The 22,675-nt window shown below is 35.9% G+C and overlaps 2 protein-coding genes across 4 annotated transcripts in view; both read left to right on the plus strand.

Annotated features, from left to right (window-relative positions):
• The first annotated feature begins 434 nt into the window (after positions 1-434).
• On the plus strand, positions 435-6,461 carry LOC106652598 (protein suppressor of forked). Its single transcript, XM_014371649.2, has 12 exons — positions 435-795; positions 1,604-1,795; positions 1,873-1,905; positions 3,231-3,328; positions 3,407-3,794; positions 3,891-4,274; positions 4,821-5,067; positions 5,141-5,210; positions 5,287-5,383; positions 5,467-5,725; positions 5,817-5,951; positions 6,080-6,461. The coding sequence occupies exons 1-12, from the start codon at positions 763-765 to the stop codon at positions 6,292-6,294; spliced, it is 2,151 nt and encodes a 716-aa protein (XP_014227135.1). The 5' UTR covers positions 435-762; the 3' UTR covers positions 6,295-6,461.
• A 1,399-nt stretch (positions 6,462-7,860) lies between these two features.
• LOC106652599 (fasciclin-3-like) overlaps positions 7,861-22,675 on the plus strand; it is a 210,316-nt gene continuing 195,501 nt past the window's right edge. For all 3 annotated transcript variants that reach the window (XM_014371650.2, XM_014371652.2, XM_014371653.2), the window contains exon 1: positions 7,861-8,365. In XM_014371650.2, coding sequence (XP_014227136.1) covers positions 8,293-8,365 — 73 coding nt within the window. In that variant the 5' untranslated portion in view covers positions 7,861-8,292. The remainder of the gene's footprint in view (positions 8,366-22,675) is intronic.

A 22,675-nucleotide genomic window follows, 5' to 3' on the forward strand; every position in this document is an offset into this window, starting at 1 on the left:
GTTTATTTTTAAGCGATTGTATTAAAACAAATTGCCAAGAAACGTGAATAAAACTATGAAAAATTCTCATTAATAACGAAGGGACCTTTAAGACGGTTTAGAACAGCTCCAGAATATTAAATTTACACATATTAATTCATCAATATTATTACTTAATAAATTAATTTAATAGCTTCAGAGTGCGTTACGCACGTGCACAGATTTCCATGTTGTATTTTATAATAATTTATATATTGTTCGCAAATTTCGCTTTATTATCGCATCTTTATATGTGTTCACTAATTTTTTATTATTAAAAATAATCAGAGATTAGCTCTTTTAACAGTGAATAAATTCAAATTTCGCGCGTTTTCAAGAAGAATCGAGACAAGCAGTTTGTGTATGCGCAGCCTGTAGCCACATAGACACAGCCCACTTTTGTATGTACAATTACACCACACCCACACGTGCTCGCTCGTCCCGTATACATATACCTACACTCTTCAGTCGTCAGTGTGTTAGAGTCGGTGGGGACAGTTGCAGATACAGCAGCTGCATCGTTGGACTTTACGTATCCAGAGGAAGACGCAATAAATCGTGTAATTCCACCTACGGAGCAACTCCCGAAGGTCGGCGAAAACTCATTTCGGCGTTCTCGACGCATTTGCACGAGGAATCCGGGGTTGAAGGGTCAGCTCGTCGACGATACGGAGCATCGAGCTGCATCAGCATCTAAGAGCCACGCCGTTCGTAGCTTGCTTTAAAACCAAGTAACGGATCATAATGGACGTCAACATGGGCGACATCGACGATTTCGTAAGTTCACGCTAACGAATTTGCTTGCATTAATAAATGAATTTGCTCAACCAATTTTATTAATTCGCTTCTTGATTTCATACAATTAGTGTTGCTTGGGAACGAATTAAATATCGAACATAACCCACAAGTCTCCGTTTATCTTTTATGACATTTTGTTTTTACTTTGTATAATCATGTGATTCAGGATTACTTGAGAAGTAATCTACAATATCTCTTAATTTCATTTCATTTCATTTTTTGAAAGGCAACCAATAACAGGCTTGAATTGAAAACAAGTAAATTTTTACCTTTTAATTCCTACTCATTTTATATTTTAATTAGGTACATTTGCTTTCAAAACTACATACTAGTTTATGTTTTTTTCAAGTACAATTTTGTAAAACTGTATAAATTTTGGTAAAATAACTTATACATCTTACTTTAGTAACTAGTTTAAGGTACTTTCAAAAACTCCTGGTGGATATTACTTAAAATGCTTAATTTTGTGTTTTGGTGATCTGGAAAATAGATAAGCAAGAGATACCAAAGGAAAAATATTATGAAAAAAACCGGTGTGAATATCCTGATTATTTTACCAAATTTAATATTTTTGTTTTTCAAGATAGTTTAAAGGATATTAAGGTTTTTTCATTACTGAAAATATTTTATGGCATAAAAAATAGAAGAGCGTTCATGTGAGCGTTCAGAGTTGAAACTAGTACATAACTCTGAGTGATGAACCGACAGGTTCATTAATTCTATTCATACAAAAATTTTAATTTGATCAAAAATTAAAGAAACTAAACTTGATCGTAATTTCCTGTAGGACTGGGGGAACGAGAAATTGCAGCGAGCTCAAAAGACAGTCAATGAAACACCATACGACTTGGAGGCATGGGCTTTATTAATCAGAGAAGCACAGAATCGACCCATAGCTGAAGTTAGGCCTGTTTTTGAAAAACTCATTGCTGTTTTTCCTTCAGCTGGTCGATACTGGAAAATTTATATTGAACAAGAGGTAATTAATTGTATTCACTTGGAATTTAATCTTTGTTACAAAATTGAATACATACTTAATAAATTAATTTTTTTCAGATGAAGAACCGCAGTTATGAAAAAGTAGAAAAGGTATGTTAGAGCTGAGGCTTTTGCAATTAATAATGTATAAGTGGTTTGACAAAATATTTCTTTCAATAAAATACAATTAATCATATACAAGAAAAAATGAAAAACCTTTGAAAATACATTTTGATATATTTATAGTTTGTAAAGAAAAAAAAGCTTTAAACTGTGATATTAGCATTATAATTTTTTTTTATTCAAAGTATTTAAAAAAAAACTACTTTTGATCAATGTATTTTTTAAGGAAAATTATTTCATTTTTTTTAGCATTTGATATATTCCTACCAAAGTAACTTATATAATATTTATATTTTTATAAACATAATAAAGTCTTGCCAGGAAAGTCATACAATAATATAGTTCATTTAATAGCATAGGTTAATACAAAGTGTGAAATGTGATAATGACACTTTACAAAGTCGTGAAGTGAATAAAATGCTTTTCTCTATGAAAAATTCGCGTATTTCATTGACAAATTTTATGCTGAAAGTGTTTAGGAGGTGGTTTTCTTTTTATTATATTATTTCATATTTGAGTTGATTTAGATGATAATTTTTTCTATAAATTTATCAATTTATAAAAAGAAGATAACCTTCTAAACATACCAGCCTTATATTCCCTCCTGAGTTTTCATTTACTGATTTTGAATTTCATTTCCATAAAAATTTTCCTTGATCTGAATTTTGAAAATGCAGTAATTTATAACGATCTTAAGATCATCAGATGCCTATCCTTTCCTTGAATTTCATACAATACATTTGAATTAAATAGTCTTATTAGAAATAACATTAAATGATTCATCACTACATCTCAAATAGTTTTTTAAACACTACTAATTCAGTAGGGCATGAAATAGATTATGCAACTATAAGAAAAAATGGGAAGAGTTCATTTTATGTCATTTCATAGTCTTCAATTTTCTTTAGTCTCTAAGAAATATGCTTCATATAAGTAAATGGGAATAAAAATGAATGAAAATAAAAACATTTTCAGAATGAAAAGTTTAAATTTTTTCAATCCCTAAAATAAAAAAATACATATTTTGATACTTTTAATCTGTAAATAAAAGAAATTCGAAAATCAATGGTTTATTTACTCATTTTTAAAAAATACTGGATATAATTTTGTTTAAACCTATTATATTTCAATGTGTGGTGTATTAGCATTAAGTATGTGTACACTTATTTATAAACTCTTGAAGATAATAAACTAATTATTGACTTCTTGTCAGAGAGTAAGTAGGTGGCAACACCCTTTTTCTTTCTCGATGGGAGAAAGTCAATGAATTTAACAATATTTTTCATTAATACTTAATTTTTGTTGGTTGACAGCTATTCCAGAGATGTCTTATAAAAATTTTAAATATAGAACTGTGGAAACTATATTTAACATACGTGAAAGAAACTAAAGCAAGTTTAACAACTTATAAGTAAGTAATAATTTTTTTAATATACAAATGTTTAAAGTGTAAAAGCAGTTAATTTATAATTTTTAAAAAATTTTGTAGAGAAAAAATGGCTCAAGCTTATGACTTTGCTTTAGATAAAATTGGAATGGATATACATTCATATAGTATTTGGAATGATTATATTGTATTTCTTAAAAGTGTCGAAGCAGTAGGTTCATATGCTGAAAATCAAAGAATCAGCGCAGTACGTAAAGTTTATCAACGTGGTGTTGTGAATCCGATGATTAATATGGAGCAATTATGGAAAGATTACATGGCATTTGAGCAAAATATCAATCCAATTATAGCAGAAAAAATGGCGGTTGAAAGATCAAGAGATTACATGAATGCGAGAAGAGTAGCTAAAGAGTTGGAAGCAGCCACTAGAGGACTTAACAGAAATGCTCCTAGTGTACCTCCTACTGGACACCCTGATGAAATTAAACAAGTAAATAGTTTTTATATGTTTTGAAAATGATATTTTAATATCAATCATTTATTAATTTTAGCTTGAATATTTATTTTATTAATGATTTTATTTCAGGTTGAACTATGGAAAAAATATATTTCTTGGGAGAAAGGCAATCCTTTGAGGACTGAAGATACTTCATTGGTTGCTCGTAGAGTCATGTTTGCAATAGATCAATGTTTACTATGTCTCGGTCATCATCCAGCCGTTTGGCATCAGGCTGCTCACTTTCTTGAACAAAGCTCTAAAATACTTACCGAAAAAGGTGACGTAAATGGCGCAAAAAATTTGAGTGATGAAGCTGCATCAATGTTCGAACGCGCAACAAATACCCTTTTGTCAAAAAATATGTTGTTATACTTTGCACATGCTGATTTTGAAGAGGGGCGAATAAAATATGAAAAAGTGCATCAAATTTACCAAAAATTTCTTGATATGCCTGACATCGATCCAACCTTGGTAAGTTGTAAATTTTTTTTTCTAACAAGGCATGGAAATTGATCCATAGTCAAGATCAACGTCTATTCAGAGAAACATTGATATTTTTTATTAAAAATATGTTATGACCATTTCATTTAAAATACTGAAGCTAATAATTTTACCTTACAATTCAATTTGAGTTGATAACTGGTGAATTATATTTTTCAATGGTTGTAGAAACATCAAACATCATGAAAAAAATCCTTTTTCTCATACATAAAATTCATTGAGATATTAAATTTATTTGACATTTTTTCAATCGAATTTGAACATGTTAAGGTGGATGAGTTATTGATAACACATCTTAATGTATTCATTGGTCCGCCTTACATCAACAAAATATGTTTGTTTATTTTTTACGTTATTATAAATCTTTAAAAAATTATTACTTTTTATTTCTTTCAAATTATTAAATTATATATCCTACTTTATAATACAATTTACACAATATAATTTCATTTCTATTCATTTATAATTTTTCTTGTTGTTTTCTTGATCAACAATTTTTTCAATTTTTTGATTCAGGCTTATGTTCAATATATGAAATTTGCTCGGCGTGCAGAAGGTATCAAATCAGCCAGAACTGTTTTCAAAAGGGCTCGTGAAGACTCTCGATGCAAACACCATATCTACGTTGCAGCAGCCTTAATGGAATATTACTGTACTAAAGATAAAAACATAGCCTTTCGCATTTTCGAATTAGGCTTGAAAAAATTTGGTGATAATCCTGACTACATTCTTTGCTACATTGATTATTTATCACATTTAAATGGTGAATATACGAAAAAATGTTTGTTGAAATTGATTTATTCTTCATAGTTAATTGGAATTTATATTTTTTGCAGAGGACAATAATACTAGAGTTTTGTTCGAGAGGGTTTTGTCTTCTGGAAGTTTGGAACCAGAAAAATCAGTGTAAGTTCTGAAATACATCTTTATTATGTTTTAATTGTCAATGAATAAATTTAACGTGATATTTTTTATTCTTCAGCGACATATGGAATCGATTCTTAGAGTTTGAATCAAACATAGGAGACTTAGCCAGTATAGTAAAAGTTGAAAAACGAAGGAGTGCAGTTTTAGATAAGGTAAAATGGAAAATATTACATATTTTTACTGTTAAGACAAAAAAATAATGTAACAATTCATATAATCTAAAATGTAATTACAGCTTAAAGAATTCGAGGGCAAAGAAACGGCTCAATTAGTCGATCGTTATAAATTCTTGGATTTGTATCCTTGCACGCCAATTGAATTAAAGTCAATTGGGTACATGGAAGTAATAACGACTAATAGAAATGGTGTTTGCCCAGCTCCAAGAGCAGCTGATTCCGAAGAAATAATTGCTGCTTTGCCTAGACCAGACATATCACAAATGATTCCGTTCAAACCAAAAGTAAACCCCCTTCCTGGTGAACACCCTGTTCCAGGTATGTAACTGTGAAAAACTTGTGAAAAAATATTAATGATATTTATATTCAACTTGAATTTTATTTTTAATTGATTGCTAAAATTTTATAGGTGGATCTTTTCCATTGCCACCATCAGCTGCTCAGCTATGTACTATACTACCACCACCGGACTGTTTTAGAGGTCCATTTGTAGCTGTAGATATGCTTATGGATGTATTCAGTCGTATACAGTTACCTGAACATGGTAAGTTAAGATAAGGTTTCCTAACTTTAGACAGCGTTATAAAACTCAATAAACTATTTGGCATTTACTATTGCTATATTGTTTGAAAGCTGTATTTTTAATAAAAATACTCACTTTGATTATTACAGCCCCTGCACCGGTTGCAGACAATGGTTGTGACACCAAATTGTTTGATTTGGCTAAATCTGTTCACTGGATTGTTGATGAAGTTGCAGAAGGAAATAGTCTCCCTAATAAACGAAAGCGACTTAGAATTAATGGTGAAGAAAGTGAAGAAGAGGATTTACCTCCACCTCCCGCAAATGATATATACAGATTGAGGCAACAAAAACGCGTTAAATAGACTATAAATATGATGTTGATACTCAATATCATTAACTTCTAAAAAGTAATGAATTTATGGCGAAGTTCAATTTTAATGACTTAGATATAAATTGTAAACTTTAAATTTTTAAAAATCGTGAAAGACAATTTTTTCAGTAAATATGAACTTAATTAATTTAATAATTATCGGAAAAAATCGTGAAAAATAAATTTATTGTAAATTTAGAGTACTTCAATATTTAAAAATGAGTGTAATTTTCAAATACGGTATTCAATTTTTTGAGCTACTTGATTGATTTGCATTCAATTGTTTAATGAATTAATCGAATTTAAGTTTATGCAGACATGTATATTCATGTCATTGATATATGAATAAGTTGAGTACTATGTACTCCATAATTTTTTTGGTCAAATTCTCTATCAACGACCTATAAGTAACAAAATTATTGTAAATACGGTAGATTTTCATATTTTTTAGTTCAGCGTGTAGATGTAATGTCAAATAATATTTGGTAACTTGATATAAGTACAAAATCATGAACTTGTTACGATTAAAAACCTACGATTTTCAGTCTGTTGTACACTTAAAATAAGTTAGAATTGGTTCATATGTCTGAAAATTCTTTGTTCTACACTTTTGTGCTCGTTAATCACTTATCTTTGTAAAATTCTTTTTGGTGCATTAAATGACTAGATATTTTAGTATATAAAAATGTTTATGTATTTTTCAAATGAAATTCAGAGTTGTAATTTTTTTAAACTTCTGTCAATTAAATCATAAAAATTTGTCATAGCCTATCTAATAACTTATTTAAAAAGATGCGCAGACTGAAGTTCGCCTATTGACGTGCAGAGCGAATTAGCTTAAAATATAATATAATCAAAATGTGAGCTATTTTTTTCTTTTTTTTCGATCAGTTAAGTGTAAATACTTTTATAGTCTTGTAATAGTTGGTTATAGTTTTAAACAAATATGTTTATACTTTCAAAATATAAAAAGCGAAAAATTAATACATCACGAAGGTTGCATAAGCTACGTAAATTAAATTACTGTAATGGTGAGATGTAAAAAAACTGATTAATTCATTAGTATAAGTCCGGTATAATGTTGCTAATTGTATGATTGATTGAATGTTCTTATTGTAAATAAAAACTTTTTGAAAATATAGATTCTAAAATGAATAATTTTTTATTATTCTATTAAACACGATTTGAAACCAATCCTAAGATTTAGCGTCAATTATTCAAAATCTTACAACTCTCTCATCGGTTGATTCATAAAAATTTAAAAATTCGAAGTTGATCGTCAACCGTTTTTTCGTACGCGCATCGTTCGGATCGGTGAGCGTTGTAATTCGCAGAAGCACAGCATTAGCATGTCAGTGCAGGAGAATACGCGTACGCGGCGCGGTGCGTTCGCGAAAAACACCGTTGTGCAGACTGCAGATTCAAAGCGAGCAACTGCAGCACACGGAGCAAGGAGAGAAATATCAAGAAGAGAGGGTGGCAAAGTCGAGCCGAGATGGCGCTCGAATCGGCTCGCCGTCTTTTAGCGCGCGCTTAGCCGGCAGACGGACTCTGTGCGCCGAGCCATCCGGTCGTTGCTGTACCGCCGCCGAGCTTTTGCCCACGCAGAGAGTTATTACGGATCCCCGTGCATTTAGCAGCTCTTCCAGCAGTTTATGTTTCAAAATTTACAACGCATGACAAGTGCTTGACGTTCGATTGATACACAACAGCCCTCGTGAAAATATCAAGATATATTCCCCTCTCCTCCGTTCTTTCCCCGGTGGTTGAAAAAAATAAATAAATAAATCAATCTGTGTGAATTTTGTTAGTGAATCAGCGACACAGTTTTTGCTACGTGAACGAGAATATATTATTGTTTTGTGGTTATTCGCTATAGAATACATCTGTAACATCGTGATATTCTTAGGAATATTGTGTGCGCGAGTGTGACAACTGCAAATTCACAAACGAAGAAAGAGACAAAAACAAATATCTCCCCGTTACGAAGATGTACCGAGCTACCGCCAAGATGATCAACGGTCTCCTGATGCTGGCGATCTTTGGATTCGCTTCGATTCAAGGTTTGTGTTTATTTCTCATGGAATTCGGCGAAAATCTTCCTTCGCTCGTATTATCAGGGCAGCAACTTGTTGGAGCACGATAATATTGTATCGTACGACGATTCAAGCGACAAAACGTTCACTTTGCAACGATCTCGATTTCAAATTTCGAACGCGTTCCATCGCATTCGTAACTGGTCGCGCGTCTCTCCTCTCGCTGCGGCATACCGAACGGGCTTCAACTATCTGCAGGATATATGTACGATGCACGAATCGAGAAATAATCCGTCATTGGTGCATTAGAATTTTCTCTCGCGAGGCTCGCTTTTCCCTCCTTCCACGATGAGACGCGAGGGCCGTTATACGCAGAAATATTAGTAATATAACGTCGAGAGCAACGCGCGGCAATGCGGCGAGCCCGCGGCGGTAGTATATGGAGGCAGTGGTGATGCGGAGCCACATTCCATCGGCCGAGAAAATTGCAACCTGCGGAAAGCCTCGCGAGCCACGGCGACGTACATAACGTTCAATACGTATAACATAAAATACACGCATGCTGCAGCCAGGGCTCGCTCGCTCGCTCTTGTAGCGCGTATAAATGGTGCCGAGCGCGAGCTGCGTTATAACTAATGGCCGTGTATCGGTATGCTTCCACGAAACGCGCCTATGCGTTATTTATATGTCATCGATGAATAGTAACGCTCGAGCCCGGCCCTTTTGGCATCTCCAATGGCCGTATTTGTTTACCTCTCTTGAAGTTGGTGTGCACGAGTGACTGCGTAACGACCAGTGCAAGATCGAGGATTTGACACCTTTCGCGATTCCGGAGATTTTTCATCGCCACCAAAAATTCGCAGATTATTTTTTGACTCTTCCTCGGTAGGCTTAAAATTTCGAAGGTCGAGTGTGACAAAGGGGTTGACGGTGGGAGAGCAAACGTTTTAACAAACGAGCATATAATACGCGAAGGCGGCAAAACAATGTCGAAACTTTCCGGTAATAAGCGTGTGAAATGCAGATTATATACACGGGTAATTTTTTGCTCGTCACTTTTTTCCGCTGCCGATGCTGTGCTGCTGCTTGTACAAAGTACTGGTACGGTTGTGTTTGTATGTGTTGAGGCATATGCGAGTTCGCGCGAGCGTCGGCATACCGTCGTCCACTTTCACGCAAACCCATACTCACGTACGAGCGAACGGTGCGCGCGGCTCACGCACACAATCCTTGATCACGGCTTTCTATAATATATACGAATATACGCTCTCGGCGCGTTGATCGAATAGCTATTTTCGCAGACGCTGCTGCCTCGTACAGTCAATTAAAAAAAATACAAAAAATCTCTCGGTTGAGGTAAAACGTGTCTATTTTACAAGTGTATACGAGCGTCTATATACGCGTGCAATATCTATACGGCGAACGGAGAAAAGAGAAACTGTATAAAGTAAATTCGCGGGACGGTATATACAGCGGCGGCACGCAAGCAGCAGGTTATATCGGCGAAAGAGAGTTTTAAAACATTAGCGCAGCGTTTAGAATAGAGCTACACCTGCCGCTCGCCCTGCCTCGCTCGCTATACATACAATATCCGCGCAGACAAGAATCGGGCTTTTGACTTTTCTGGGCTCGTGTAGTATTATATATTGGCATGATTCGCCTCGTAGGCCGGGCATGATCCGTCGAAGCGTGTAATATATCACGAGTGCGTCGGTTTTCTCACACACGGCTCCGCGTCTTTATTAATTTCAACACCTCAGCAGTTTATATTCTGCCGATTGACGCGGCTGCTCCCGCTATATAGCCATACATACGACGATGGTGTATATCGAGGCGGTAATGACTACACCACTATTTTCCTTCGTATATAATACCTACTTCCAATTTCAATCTCGTGAAAGTCCGATCGTTCTGGAATCGGAAGTCGAATCAGTGTACGACTTGCTGAAATAACTACACTGCGAATTGCTTCTATTTTTTGTAAAAATGTGTAATGAATACGAGCCGTTACAATTTTTTTGTCTCCGTGTTCGCTCGTGCAATTTGTGAGACGCGTGATAGAGCCGCCGATCGCCCCCGATCACGCATGACTACAGCCTTGCCATGGCTTATTAATGTATACTTCAAATTTTTATCGAATCGAAGTACTCCATGATATATTCGATTCATAATGTAGACAGTTGGGTTTGATGTTTGCACTCTTTCTTTGTAACGTTGAGTAATAAACTAACACTCACTCAGTTTCTATATTGATGATTACTCTTAGGCCCATGCATGATAATTTTACCTTATCAGTGTTTTCTCTATTAATTATTCATCGCTGTTGCAACACATGTATTTTTAACATTGATTGATATTTATTTAAATCTATAATTGTCAAAAAATAAACATGATTCTTGAATCCCCCTGGTGGAGTTATTTTAATTAGCATGAAGAGAGCGTGCACATTCGCATGCGAAAAATTCAGGATTTTCCTGTGCACTGGATATGTAATATTTATTTATATACAATATTATCCAAGTCAAACATTAATGAGTGAATTTTAATAAGCTTACCGCGAGACTTGCAAACAGTGCAATTAATAATATGCACGTATATAATATAGCGGCGAAAGGAAAGATACACGCCGTAAATTCCGATACACAAGGTCGATTCGATACTATTAAGTTGGCCTGCGAGCCGTGGCACTATACTCAGAGAGCAAAAATGAGAGCTAAACTTCGCGGGCGCGCGCACTACTGCAAAAGGTTTGATGTAATAGCAGACGAACGAGTTGAATTATTTTTTCGCTCGTGCATGGCTTTTTTTCTTTCACTCGTTTTATTTTTATTTACATTCGATGACGGTGATGCAGTGTTGCTCCGTGCGAAAGAGATGAAGACTACATAAATAATTCAATCTCCCGCACTTTTGTGTGATGCATATAAATCCCATTAACCTTTCTCTCTCTCTCTCTTTCTCTTTCCCTCTCTCTATCATTCACTCTTTCTCGGTCTTGACGTTACATTCGCAACTCCAACGATGTACGTCCTCTCTTTATTTATTAATTTCCTTCATGCTTTCTCTCGTGTAATACACCTAATACATCCTCTGCGTGTAATTTTTTGCCTTTCAAACTATATACTCGCGAGTCGGTTGACTCTTGCTTGTATTTTACAGTAATACCTTTTTTAAAACCTAACGCCGTTTCGGAGCTTATCCTATACAACATCGGATTGCACAAAACAAGTTTTTATGCAATTTTCGCATATTACGTGCTCTATGCGCGCGAACTCTCTGCATAGGAGTTAGAGGTTTGAATGCATGAATGTGAAAATGTACTCGCGCAGGTAAAACTTTCAAAAGTAGGAAAAAAGAGTTCATTGAAGTCTCGTCGTCGCATTGTCGTAACAAACAGCTGAAGATTATAGCTAGCTGTGAAAAGTGTAATTGCTCTCCTCGCGAGTTTGTATGTATATATAGCGACAATGTCGTTTGACAGAGAAAGTAGTACTATCGGTGCTACTATAGAATCAACACTTTCTGCAAAGAATGCGTAAAACTAGTCTGCAGACTGACTTTGCACAGTAGTATAGTTTTGCCTCTCCCGTTGCAGCTGCAGTGCAGTATAAGCAGCAGAGAGGCCTGCAGTCCACGCCGCGGTGGCTTAATCATCTCAACTGTATTTTCCTATACACACGCTATGCTGTGCAATCTTCTTTCTCACTCTTTTTCTCTTTCTCTCTCTCAATTCTATGAAGCTCGAGAATAAAATGTTCACTCTCTGGAATGCTCACAAACTACTTTTTGCCAATCTCAACTTATTGTGTCAGTAATTACACTCTTCTTCTTTTTTTCCTCGATGTAGATACTTCGGGCTGTTGAATTTTGTATTTTTGAAATTTCTTAACAATAACAAACTCTTGATATGATACGTCCACGCAAATTTTTTAATAATGATAGTAAAATCCGAACGATGATGTAAATGATGAAAAATGTTGAAACTTGAAAAAATTCACATTAAAGTTAAATCATCGTATTCATCATTTTGTATAAATAAATAAAAGAAAAAAAAGTTTCAATATCAGGTCTTTGAAAACACGTGCGTAGTTTGCGTACGTATCGTAATTTTTGCACGCGCGCACAAACGAGACAGGCTCGCGCGGTGCTGCACGCCCGCGCTCGCTCAAAACTTTTCTTTCTCTTTCTCTCGAACATCGAAAATACATGATTGCTTCAACGGTCGAAAAGAAAGAAAGAGAGAGAGAGAAAGAGAGAGGGCCTTTGTATGTGTATGAGTGCAGAAAACCAAATATTGAACCGGTCTAACCGGTTATTTCGTTAGCGTCATATCAAGTGGCCGATCGCGATTCCATCCTGGCCGCGCGAGGTCTAACACATATAGCCATGGTAGGTGTGCGCGTCCTCTCTCTCTCTCTCTCTTTCTCTCTTTTTGCCATTATTTTTTTTCCCTCCTGCTTCTTTTATTCCTCGGACGAGAGGAAGAGTACAATGTATGTTGCTGTGCAAGCGATGTGGATCCACGTGGACATATACGGTGATTGCGCGCCACGACTCGTTCCATGTTGGGCGCTGGCGGCGGCTCCGGTTGTTGCGTGGGCTCAGGAAACCCTTACGCGATAATACTACTCGTCCTTGATGCTCGTTCCGGAGAGACCGTGTGTGCACCGTGCACTGCTCGCGTATACGCACGCACGCACGCGTTTCGTTACTATACTATATCTGCTACTACGAACATCCTGGTAGACCAGTATGCGCACGATACAATACTTGTTCCTGCCTACCCATGTATTTTCATCATTTTCTTCTATTTTGGAAACTGTAAGACAAACACGAACGTAAGGCTCCCAAGAAAATACTCGATGCTCTGCTCATTAGTTTGTATATTTTCATCGATGAAACAAGCTGCACGAAATGAAACAAAGAAAACATGTTGTCGAGGCATCTCTTTTACATGATAATTGTTTTTCTCAACTGCGCATCGTCTCAGGTCATCGACCATTAATTCTGTGGGCCAGGTGTCTGCTCGTTCAATCGTTTCGACGCTTCGACCATTAAAATTTAATTCATTTGGAATTTTGCTTTTAAAAAATTTACACCATCGATTGAAAAAGCTTAAAAATATAAATTTAAAATTTTGAATTGTACATAATTAATTGTATGGCTTTGCAATATAAATAAATGTCAAAATTAACTAAGCCGAAGTAAAGTTATTTCACGAATAACTGTCTAATTTCCGTAAACCGCATTCGAACTTTGAAAACTCTACAATATATATCATTGACAAACTTGTTTGGCGAAGGAGAAAAAGTCTCAAAACTTAATCACTTAGTAGTTAAACATATTTAATAAGCCTAACAAGACCATTCGCTTTTTTTTCTATTAATTTTCTCCAAAAACTCAGCTCGCGCAAACAGCGGCATGGCAACAAGTACGAAACCAATGCGCCCTCCATTTCACGGTTGCAGACAGCATATATACACTTCAAAATCTACGTCCTTCAGTCGCGTCAAGTTCGCTCGAAGTTGGCGTTCCTGCAGTTATGCGCGCCGTTCTGCAGTGTACAACCGACTCAGAACGACCGCATCCTTTTAGCCGCGAGTCGTTCTTCTCTCTGTCTCTCTATTTCGCAGTAATATATGTGTGCACGTGTACCCTATACACGGCAGTTTTCTGCGCTGCCAAGAGCGAACCACAAAGTTGAGTCTGTTTGGCGCTGCGTCGGTACATGATACAGTCGACGTCACTAACAGACTGGCAAACTTATTCGAAACGCTCCGCGCCTTTTTACGCGAGGAAAACAAAATGACTTCGAAGGATCTTCGGCTTATTATTCTTTCCGAGCGATAGTATCGATTCACCTGCCTCCGCTGAGGTATGTTTGTAGCATAATACGGAGTGTTGTACGCCCGAGCTCGCCCGACTGCGCTGCACATATAGCCGCCAGCGATGTAGAGTCGCGCAAGTTGCGCGAAGCGAGCTACAATACTGCCAGCGGACTTGTTTGCTTTGTGGAATACTACCATCATTGACTTTCGTACTAATGTTTTTCGGACTTTCGGCTCGTACTTACTGGTCTCAGTCTCGAGGGCTTCGATTCTGTTTACCTGTATTTGCTTTGTGCGCGGTTGACTCATGGATGTTTATAACAAAAGACTGATTTATCGATTAGAAAATACATCATTGCTTCATATGAATTTGCAAGTAGGTCGAAAGTATTTGACATCGTCGCACGCACTGAAATGATCCCTATTCAATTCTCACGTATGAAAAAAATGTGTTAATTATCTAGTCATGCATTAAACGCATATCAAATTATAGGCGCGCGCAAATATGTGTAAGAGTTCTCATAGTAAAAAGTTAAATTAATTAAAGCCTATAAATAAGTCAGCCGTTAAGTTTTCTCATATGATTGTGACCTAGTATTGGATACCGTTAGTGAAATGTTGATCGATGAAACAATTGTAGAAAAAAAAATTCTATTGCCTTTTTCCTCGAACCTGTACTCGCGTAGAGTTTTACGCTGTTAAATATCGATAAATTTTAATTTGATTTTTAACAGTGAGTCTGTTTAATGAAAAATAATAACGCAAAATTAAAATAGTCAGGCATATCGTCCTAAATATTTTAGTCGGTTGCACAAACAGCCATTGAAAAGACATAGTTTTACTTTTTAAGATGCTCATTATTTACTATTCTAAACAATGGACCAGCAGTAGTATACGTGCAATAGTATACCACATAGCTACATATAAAGTTGTTCAATAGATCAGTAGCTTTAGTTTGTACAACTGCTCTAGTATGCCAGCGTAATAAATAGTTCGATCTAGCTGTTAAGGTTTATGAATTATTGAAGAGTTGTAGAGCAGCAGAGTCTCGTCGACGAAAATGTGCTGAGCGAAATAACGCTACTTTGCATAAAAGTATGGCGAAGTCGATAATTAAATCGCCTTTACAGTATTAATTGGCCAAATTGGCACCGCTAGGAGAGGTAGGGGAAAAATTGAATTAGACTAAAACCATGAGGTTCGTTCGAAATAGATGTACAGAAACGAGTTCTAGAAAAGAAATTTTCTACATTTTTGTAACTTTTCAAATAGTCAGTGCTACAACTAATTATGTCTATTTTCATGGACTCGTCAGCTTGTACAAATCTTCAATTCATACAAACTTATTGAAATATCGTTGAAAAAACAAAATCAGTACTCCGAATGTGCCCCCGAGTAAGAGAATCAGTGAGCGTGGGCGTGTCGCCGGTGCTCCTCGCGCGTCATTATGGGTACTACTCTCCGCTATGGTCGAGCAATAATTTGCAAGTAGATTTCTTGTATATGAAGTTGTAATTTGCGTCATGCGACGACGATCACGGGCAACAGCAGCAGCAGCGTCGGCATCGGCAGAGTCCCCTCCTTCCTCTCTCCTCCTTCTCTCTCTCTCTCTCTCTCTTGAAGTACTCTGTGCACGGCGCACAGTGCGAATGCACGCGGTGCAGCGACCCAATTACCACTGCGTGAGCCGCCGTTCCGTACGCTATGTGTGTATGCATGCAGCATACGTACGTATGATATATGTACGTATGTGCACGATCGTACACAAGTACTCGCACACACACACTTGTTTATGTACTGTATATAGGTTCTTTGGCACGTATATATGCGAGCTATTGTATGTATATCAAACTCGCTAAAGCGCCGAACTAGCCATGCGGAGATAGATATCTCTCTGTGTGTGCGACTCGTGATCGGATTGATGACAGCCGAATGCCGTGAATGTGTACATGAATACGCGTTGTACGAACAACACACATACACAATCAATAGAGCTGTGTAGTGTACGTACGACTTGTGCCCAAGGAGGGTCTTATTATTGTCTGGGAACCCTGTGAATACGCTAAATTACGAGTAATCGCTCTCTAATGTTTTAGATTATTAGCCTCGAAATTACTTCCCTCCTTCGTCAAACATGAACTTCATCAATGTCCAAGCTCTCTTTATTTGCGCGCGCTTTGTTTTATTTGCGATGTCTGCACTTGCAGTGATGAATTGGCTGAGAGACGCTCTTCTTAACAACCTCTTAAAAGAATCGACTTGAATTTTGCTATATACGGATGATTCAGTGGCTGCAGTACCTCGAGTGCCTCCCCATTTTAGTAATTATAAATTTAATGATTTTATCAAGGTCAGTAAAATGATCATTTTTCAAGATATTTATGTACATAAGTGCATAATTTTTATATTTTGGTAATACATGCATCTTATTTTATATATCTTTGTACCCTTTAATCAACGATAATCGGTGTTTAAATTATACATTTATAACGGAATCTTTGACACTTCAAGCTTATTTAAGTTTTTATGTAGTAAATTTAATGTTCATTGGGTATACCGTTCGAATGATAAGTTTCTACTGCTAATTTTATAAATTTTGTATAAACTTATGCTTATTTCTCAAAAATTATCGATGTGAAAATACCGATAACTTAATTATTCAGCATGTATAATTGAATGAAAAAAAAAACATTACGTATTTTCCGAAAAAACTTGGATTTCGATCTAGTGGGAAAATGAACAATACTTGTGAATCGTAGTAAGCAGCAGAAAAAAATAAGTACTATTATAATGTAACTACATTGTTGTCTATTATATCTCGGTTTTATACTTATGTGAAGTAAGTTTGCTTCTCGCTGCATTAGAAATCACAACTCTACGGATTCTGGCTTGGCAACTGCGGTTCTCTGCACATTGAAGAAGAGAAGGCGAAACGCCCAGAATACCTGAAAAGTTACGTAGCAGGTGTGCCTCATCAAGCTGATGCTTCTCTCTTTCCTCTCGGCGCAAACGAAATAGCCGTTTTTGAACTGGTTTCTGAGATCTAAGGGCTTGGTCTGCTGTTTCAAAGCACGAGTTAGTTGGACTCGAATAAAATAGTCAAGGCTGTTATCAATTAAATTGAAATGCTACGTGTAAAAAGAGGTAATTTGCTGGAGGTCAGGTACTAAAAAGCAAATTAGTTGCTAGTTCATTGGTTGTAGAACATGAACATTTAATAGCCAAGTTCTTCACATTCTTTTTTACTTTTTTCCAAATCCACATTCAAAATCAAACATTCTTAATACTTGAAATCGAAAAAGTATCATCCTAATTTTCTGCACAGGTTTATTCCATAAAAAAGAGTCACTTAATTTTCAAGTTAAAAATACTTCAGTGCAAATGAACTTGCAATCTTTACTTGCTTATTTCTCATACTAGTTGCAAGGTTTGCGTAAGGTTCTCATATCGCGAACGGTGCGTGAGAAAATTCCAATTATAAAAAGTGGTTATACAATACACTGAAGCTGTTCAAAAGATTCTTTGTTATACGAAAAATGTTATTGCGTAAAAAATGTTTACATATTTACAAAATTATGCTGCTAGTCCTTACTGTATGTAATACTATCTAATGATGTAGTTTATTAAAAATCATACGAATAAAATGACAAATTGTATTACAAATTATTTCTCTCGCTCTGACATTCTTTGACATTACAAGTTGAAGCCATTCACTTTTGTCCTTATGTACGTTTACTGCAGCGCTTTACTGCAACTTTACCAAACTGCAGATTATATTACTACGATGATGTCATCACCTGCATTCTTTCCTCAATAATACATTTGTAATGTCGAAGAAACGTGAAATGTCGACTACTTTCTAACACTGTTAGGGAAATAAGCAACACCATCAAAACGATTTTACTAAGCCCAATAGCCACTAAGCTCTTAACATCTGTAACTTATTGTGTACCGACTGTAATACTATTTTCGACTCTTTCTACGTAGATTTAATCGCTTTAGTCACCCTATTTTTTCCTTTTTGGTGAATGAAGCTTTTAAAATTTAAAATTTTTTGACAATACAATTTTTTGTTGAGTTGACCCTATCCAATTACTTTAGAATCACAAATAACTGTACTGACATTTAGAAATAAGAAGCTGTGTTCAATCAATGCAACAGTAATAACACAATCCTATCGGTCTATTCTAATAAGATTTTATTGACTAACTAAAGAAAATGATGATTTCTTGCACAACATTATCATTGCTGCAGCTGTTAAACTCAAGATTAATCACAACATATCAAGCTAATGTACATTCTCACGTTTTAGAAAGTATCCTCTAAAGTTAAATCAGCTTTTGTTGTTTTCTCTTTGCCTAGAAAATCGTTTAATTTTTTTTCTAAAAAAACAAACAAACATTAATCATATATTTTGCTATAAGATCAGCAGGAACTTAATCCTGATTCATTTTGCACGTGCTATTTGTGTTGCAATTTCTCTATCTGATGATGACTTGGTTTCATTAAGAATCTTCAATGCGTATGATTTCGTATCATTTTATTTTTATAATTGAAGTATTCTTCCTGGTAACGGATATCGTTACTAACCTACATTTTGAAACATGCAAAATTATTTAGAACCTTTAGTTCCAAGGAATTTATGATAAGAAACAATTATGTGACCACGATCCTTTCATGGATGGAAGATGAGTAAATGCATAATTAAATTCAATTTGACGTTATTTTTTATCCTTCTTCATCGTCATTAAGAAATAATGAAAACTGTTCACGCAGGGGAGTTATCGAATTTATCGTATAATTGAAATAAGCGTATATTGTACTTGACCATGCTTATAAAGTATAGCCGCTCCTCTCAATGTAGTCTTGAAATGAAAAAATTAAATTTCCCATCATCTATACCCGATGGCTTACGAAGTTACTAGGAAAGACTTGTCGATCAAAATAATTAGTAATAAAGAGAATATTTTCATAGTGCAAAAAGCTGTACACTCCTGAGTATTCTGCATTTTTCTTTTCTTTTTCTTCTATTATCTCTATTATGCGCATTTTATACTGGGCATATCTAGTAAGCGATTATAGTTTTGATGAATAATTTAACGCTTACTTTAGCTATTGAATCGCTTTCGAGTGTAATTAGTATCTTACAAGTTACCCACAGTCAATAGTGACACTTAATTTGGATCTTCAATATTTTTTCATTAACGAGCTTATTTGTAGATGTTATATGGCCAGAGTATTTAATTTCTTTTTGCGTATTGCAACATCGTTTGGGCTTTTTGCAAACGTATGTCAAAACCCCCAGGTCATATATTTTTTGGTATGTTCTTGGAGTCTGTTGCAATAGCTTTATTGTATTACGAACTTCGCCGATAACAAGAATAACAGCTGCAGTAACAGCAGCAACAAAGGTCAAGAAACGATTTTTTTCCCGCCCGCATCGAGATTTGCGCGTCGTTTTAACAGCGCGCGCGTACACCATAATCGCGCACAAGTCTCCTTGAACTCGAGGCGTCAGAGAATAGCAGACTCGAACAAAGAACAGTGAAAGGTACGTAGCACCATATTTGCGGCCCTGTTATCATTCTTGTGAGTATTGCGCTCTTCGAGACCATTCAACCCACCAACCTTGCGACTCTCTCTTGGTCGGTCGATTTTTTACTTTTTGTTTAATTTATATTTTATCCATTTTGTGCTATAACTTACATAAATCAATATATCTTGCAAATAATTTCGTGTTAGTATCCAAGCGTGCTATAGAGAATTTGTATTTGTTTTGTCTAATCCGGACCAATTTCAGTCGATACTCGTCGATTTTCCTGTCTCCCGGTTACATACGATTAGTTTTATTTTCGATCTATTTGCATTTTAATAAATTCTCTTATTCGTAGTACTCACTCAAATATTTTACTTAGTTTTTTGACATGAATATTGAATTGGAAATTTTTGATTTTTTTGCTTTTCTTTCGACACATCATACTTACTTCGAAAAAAATCTATGCATCTCAGATATACTATGAACATTTTTCATTTGCACTTCCGATTCATGTTTGTTCAAATCAAGAACTTTTAAAAGAATTAAGAAATTAAGTGCTAAGTTGGATTTACAAATGAGTGTTGATTACCTTGAATGGTTTTATGCAAACACTCCACTTATAGTACATTTACATAGAATAGGAGTGCCCCAGTTACTCTAAGTGTAGACTCATTTTAGAACTCGTATTAATTTTTAATTTTGCAGAAGTTCGCCTAGATGTTCTCAAATAGTTCAGTCCATTTCTTTGTATTATTTATTTTTCTGGAATATTTTGCAAAGTGGGTATACTTATTATGGAACTTCGATACACAAAAAGACTGCTAAATGTGAAAGTACTCCAAATTTTGAGATATAGTCCATCATTAATTCTTTCTACTTGCGTGACGTAAATAGCAATAATACCAACTTCTCATAAAAGTGTACGCATAAATATTATCTGTGGGCTAGTCCATACGTGTTCAAAGTGCACAAAAGTCGATCAGAGAGTATGCATATGCATGCCACTAGGCAGAATGTAATCTAAGCATATAGCTTGGCGGTCTAGGCATCTATAGCTCTCGGTGCGCTCTCAAACGATGTGGTGTTGTTTCGTCACCACACCGCTGACGCCGTGTTCTGCGCGCGTTATATGCAGCACACGCTCTCTCGCATGCCGTGCCCGAGGAGAGTAGCGCGAGAGCGGGAAGTCTGAAATTGCGCGCGAAACTATAAGCCGTGACACGAGCACACACAGGCAAGAAAGAAAGAGAACCGAAGGAGAGACCCCGCTTGCCTGTATATAGTTCTCATGTATACTATATACGCGGTGCCGAGAGCATGTGCACCAAAGTACTCGGTAAAAACCCGAACATTATAATGCCCTCGCGCCCCTATACGTGATTCCTCCAAAGTATTATTACCAATACCATTATATCTTTATACACGTTATTTTAAACTCAATTGAAGGTGTATTTTTAGTTTATATAGAATCTTTTATTAAATTTATTTAAAAATTCATAAATGAAACATCCGCGTGTAGCTTATAAAAATTTAAAAGATAACGATTTTTAACGTCAGTAGCGCCAATCTCGTCTGTGAAACGTAAAGCATCGATGGTTGCTCAAGACGCGTATTAGCTCACCTGTTTTTAGATCCATGTAGCCGAGTTTAAAGGAGTATTTCCTGTTTCAACCAACTTTCAGCCCAAGATCAATGCACACATCGGACAAATGCAGGTGTGGTAGAGATTTCTGCGCCTTTGCAGATTGACCCTTACACGCGCATATTATTGTACGTCCGAAGGCTCGCTCAGTTTTAGCCTCGCGCCGAGACACGTCTCTCTTTCTCTCTCTTTCTCTCGAGCTTTGGAAGTACTATACTCGCGAATCGGCGGCTGACTGCGACGTCAGGATAAAGGGGGAGGAGTGACCAGCAAAACCGGTTCGACAGGTTCTTTTAGTGGCTTGGCAGAAAGAGTGAGAGAGACGGAGAGACAGAGAAAGAGAGAGTACGCGCGCACTCTAGAGTCTGTATAGAGCATACGGAGGAGCTAACCCTCGCTATGCTGCATGTTGCTCCGTTATCCTTCCCTCTCTTGTACTTTGCTTGCTGCTTCCTCTTATTTTACTTTTTACACTCTTCGTTCTTTTTTATGAACCCTCCGTCTTTTTCTCTTTTATCCTCTTTCTCTTGCGCTCGCGCTTTCTCCTCAACATTACCTTATTTTTTTATCTCTTTGGTAATCATGCTCAAAAGAAAAGTCATATTTTATTTTATTTTTAAATAGAAGTTATTTGTTACTCGAGCCCTTAGTTGCCCTCACCAATACCTTGATAATTTTGTAAGACGAAATTTCAACTCATTGAAGCAAAAGATTTGAGTGTGCATTCATAAGAACCAAGTAGTTTATATTGTCGATCTTGTTATTTGAAAGTATTTCATAAAAAAGTTGGCTCTCACTGCAGTAGGTTGAAATGATCGTCTTTCAAATTAAAATAATACACCGTCCGTTGGTAATAAAAAAATAGAGATAAAAGGAGCCTTGCCAAATATCACCGCAATCAAATCCAATACAAATCATGAATTCAAAGTGAGAGCGGCCCAGTAGCCAGTGCCTAAAATACACAACAATGGACCCAATGCTTGTTCTACAGTAGCATATAGAATAGCTCTAGTTTTCGACAGGAAGTCTCATACACAGACTACCGCACGAGCTCGCGTCACGTTTTAACTTTTATTTTTTCAGGAAACCTGCCAAAAGCCTAATATTCGCGTACTTTATTTTGACCGAGATTCGCGTACATTGCTTTTCAAACATGAATCGGTTGTTTCTGGTCTTTTTTAGCTTGGTTACTTTTTTTGTGACATTCATTCTACCTCACAGACGTTAATTTTGTTTGTTGGTATTCATCCGACTTCTTAAAAATCAAAGAAATTCAAATGAATTTACCTACATTCAAATAACTTCACAAATCACAAGTAACTTGAAAAAAT

The sequence above is a fragment of the Trichogramma pretiosum genome, unplaced genomic scaffold, assembly GCF_000599845.2.
Source record: "Trichogramma pretiosum strain Unisexual culture from Peru unplaced genomic scaffold, Tpre_2.0 scaffold26, whole genome shotgun sequence".
NCBI lineage: Eukaryota > Metazoa > Arthropoda > Insecta > Hymenoptera > Trichogrammatidae > Trichogramma > Trichogramma pretiosum.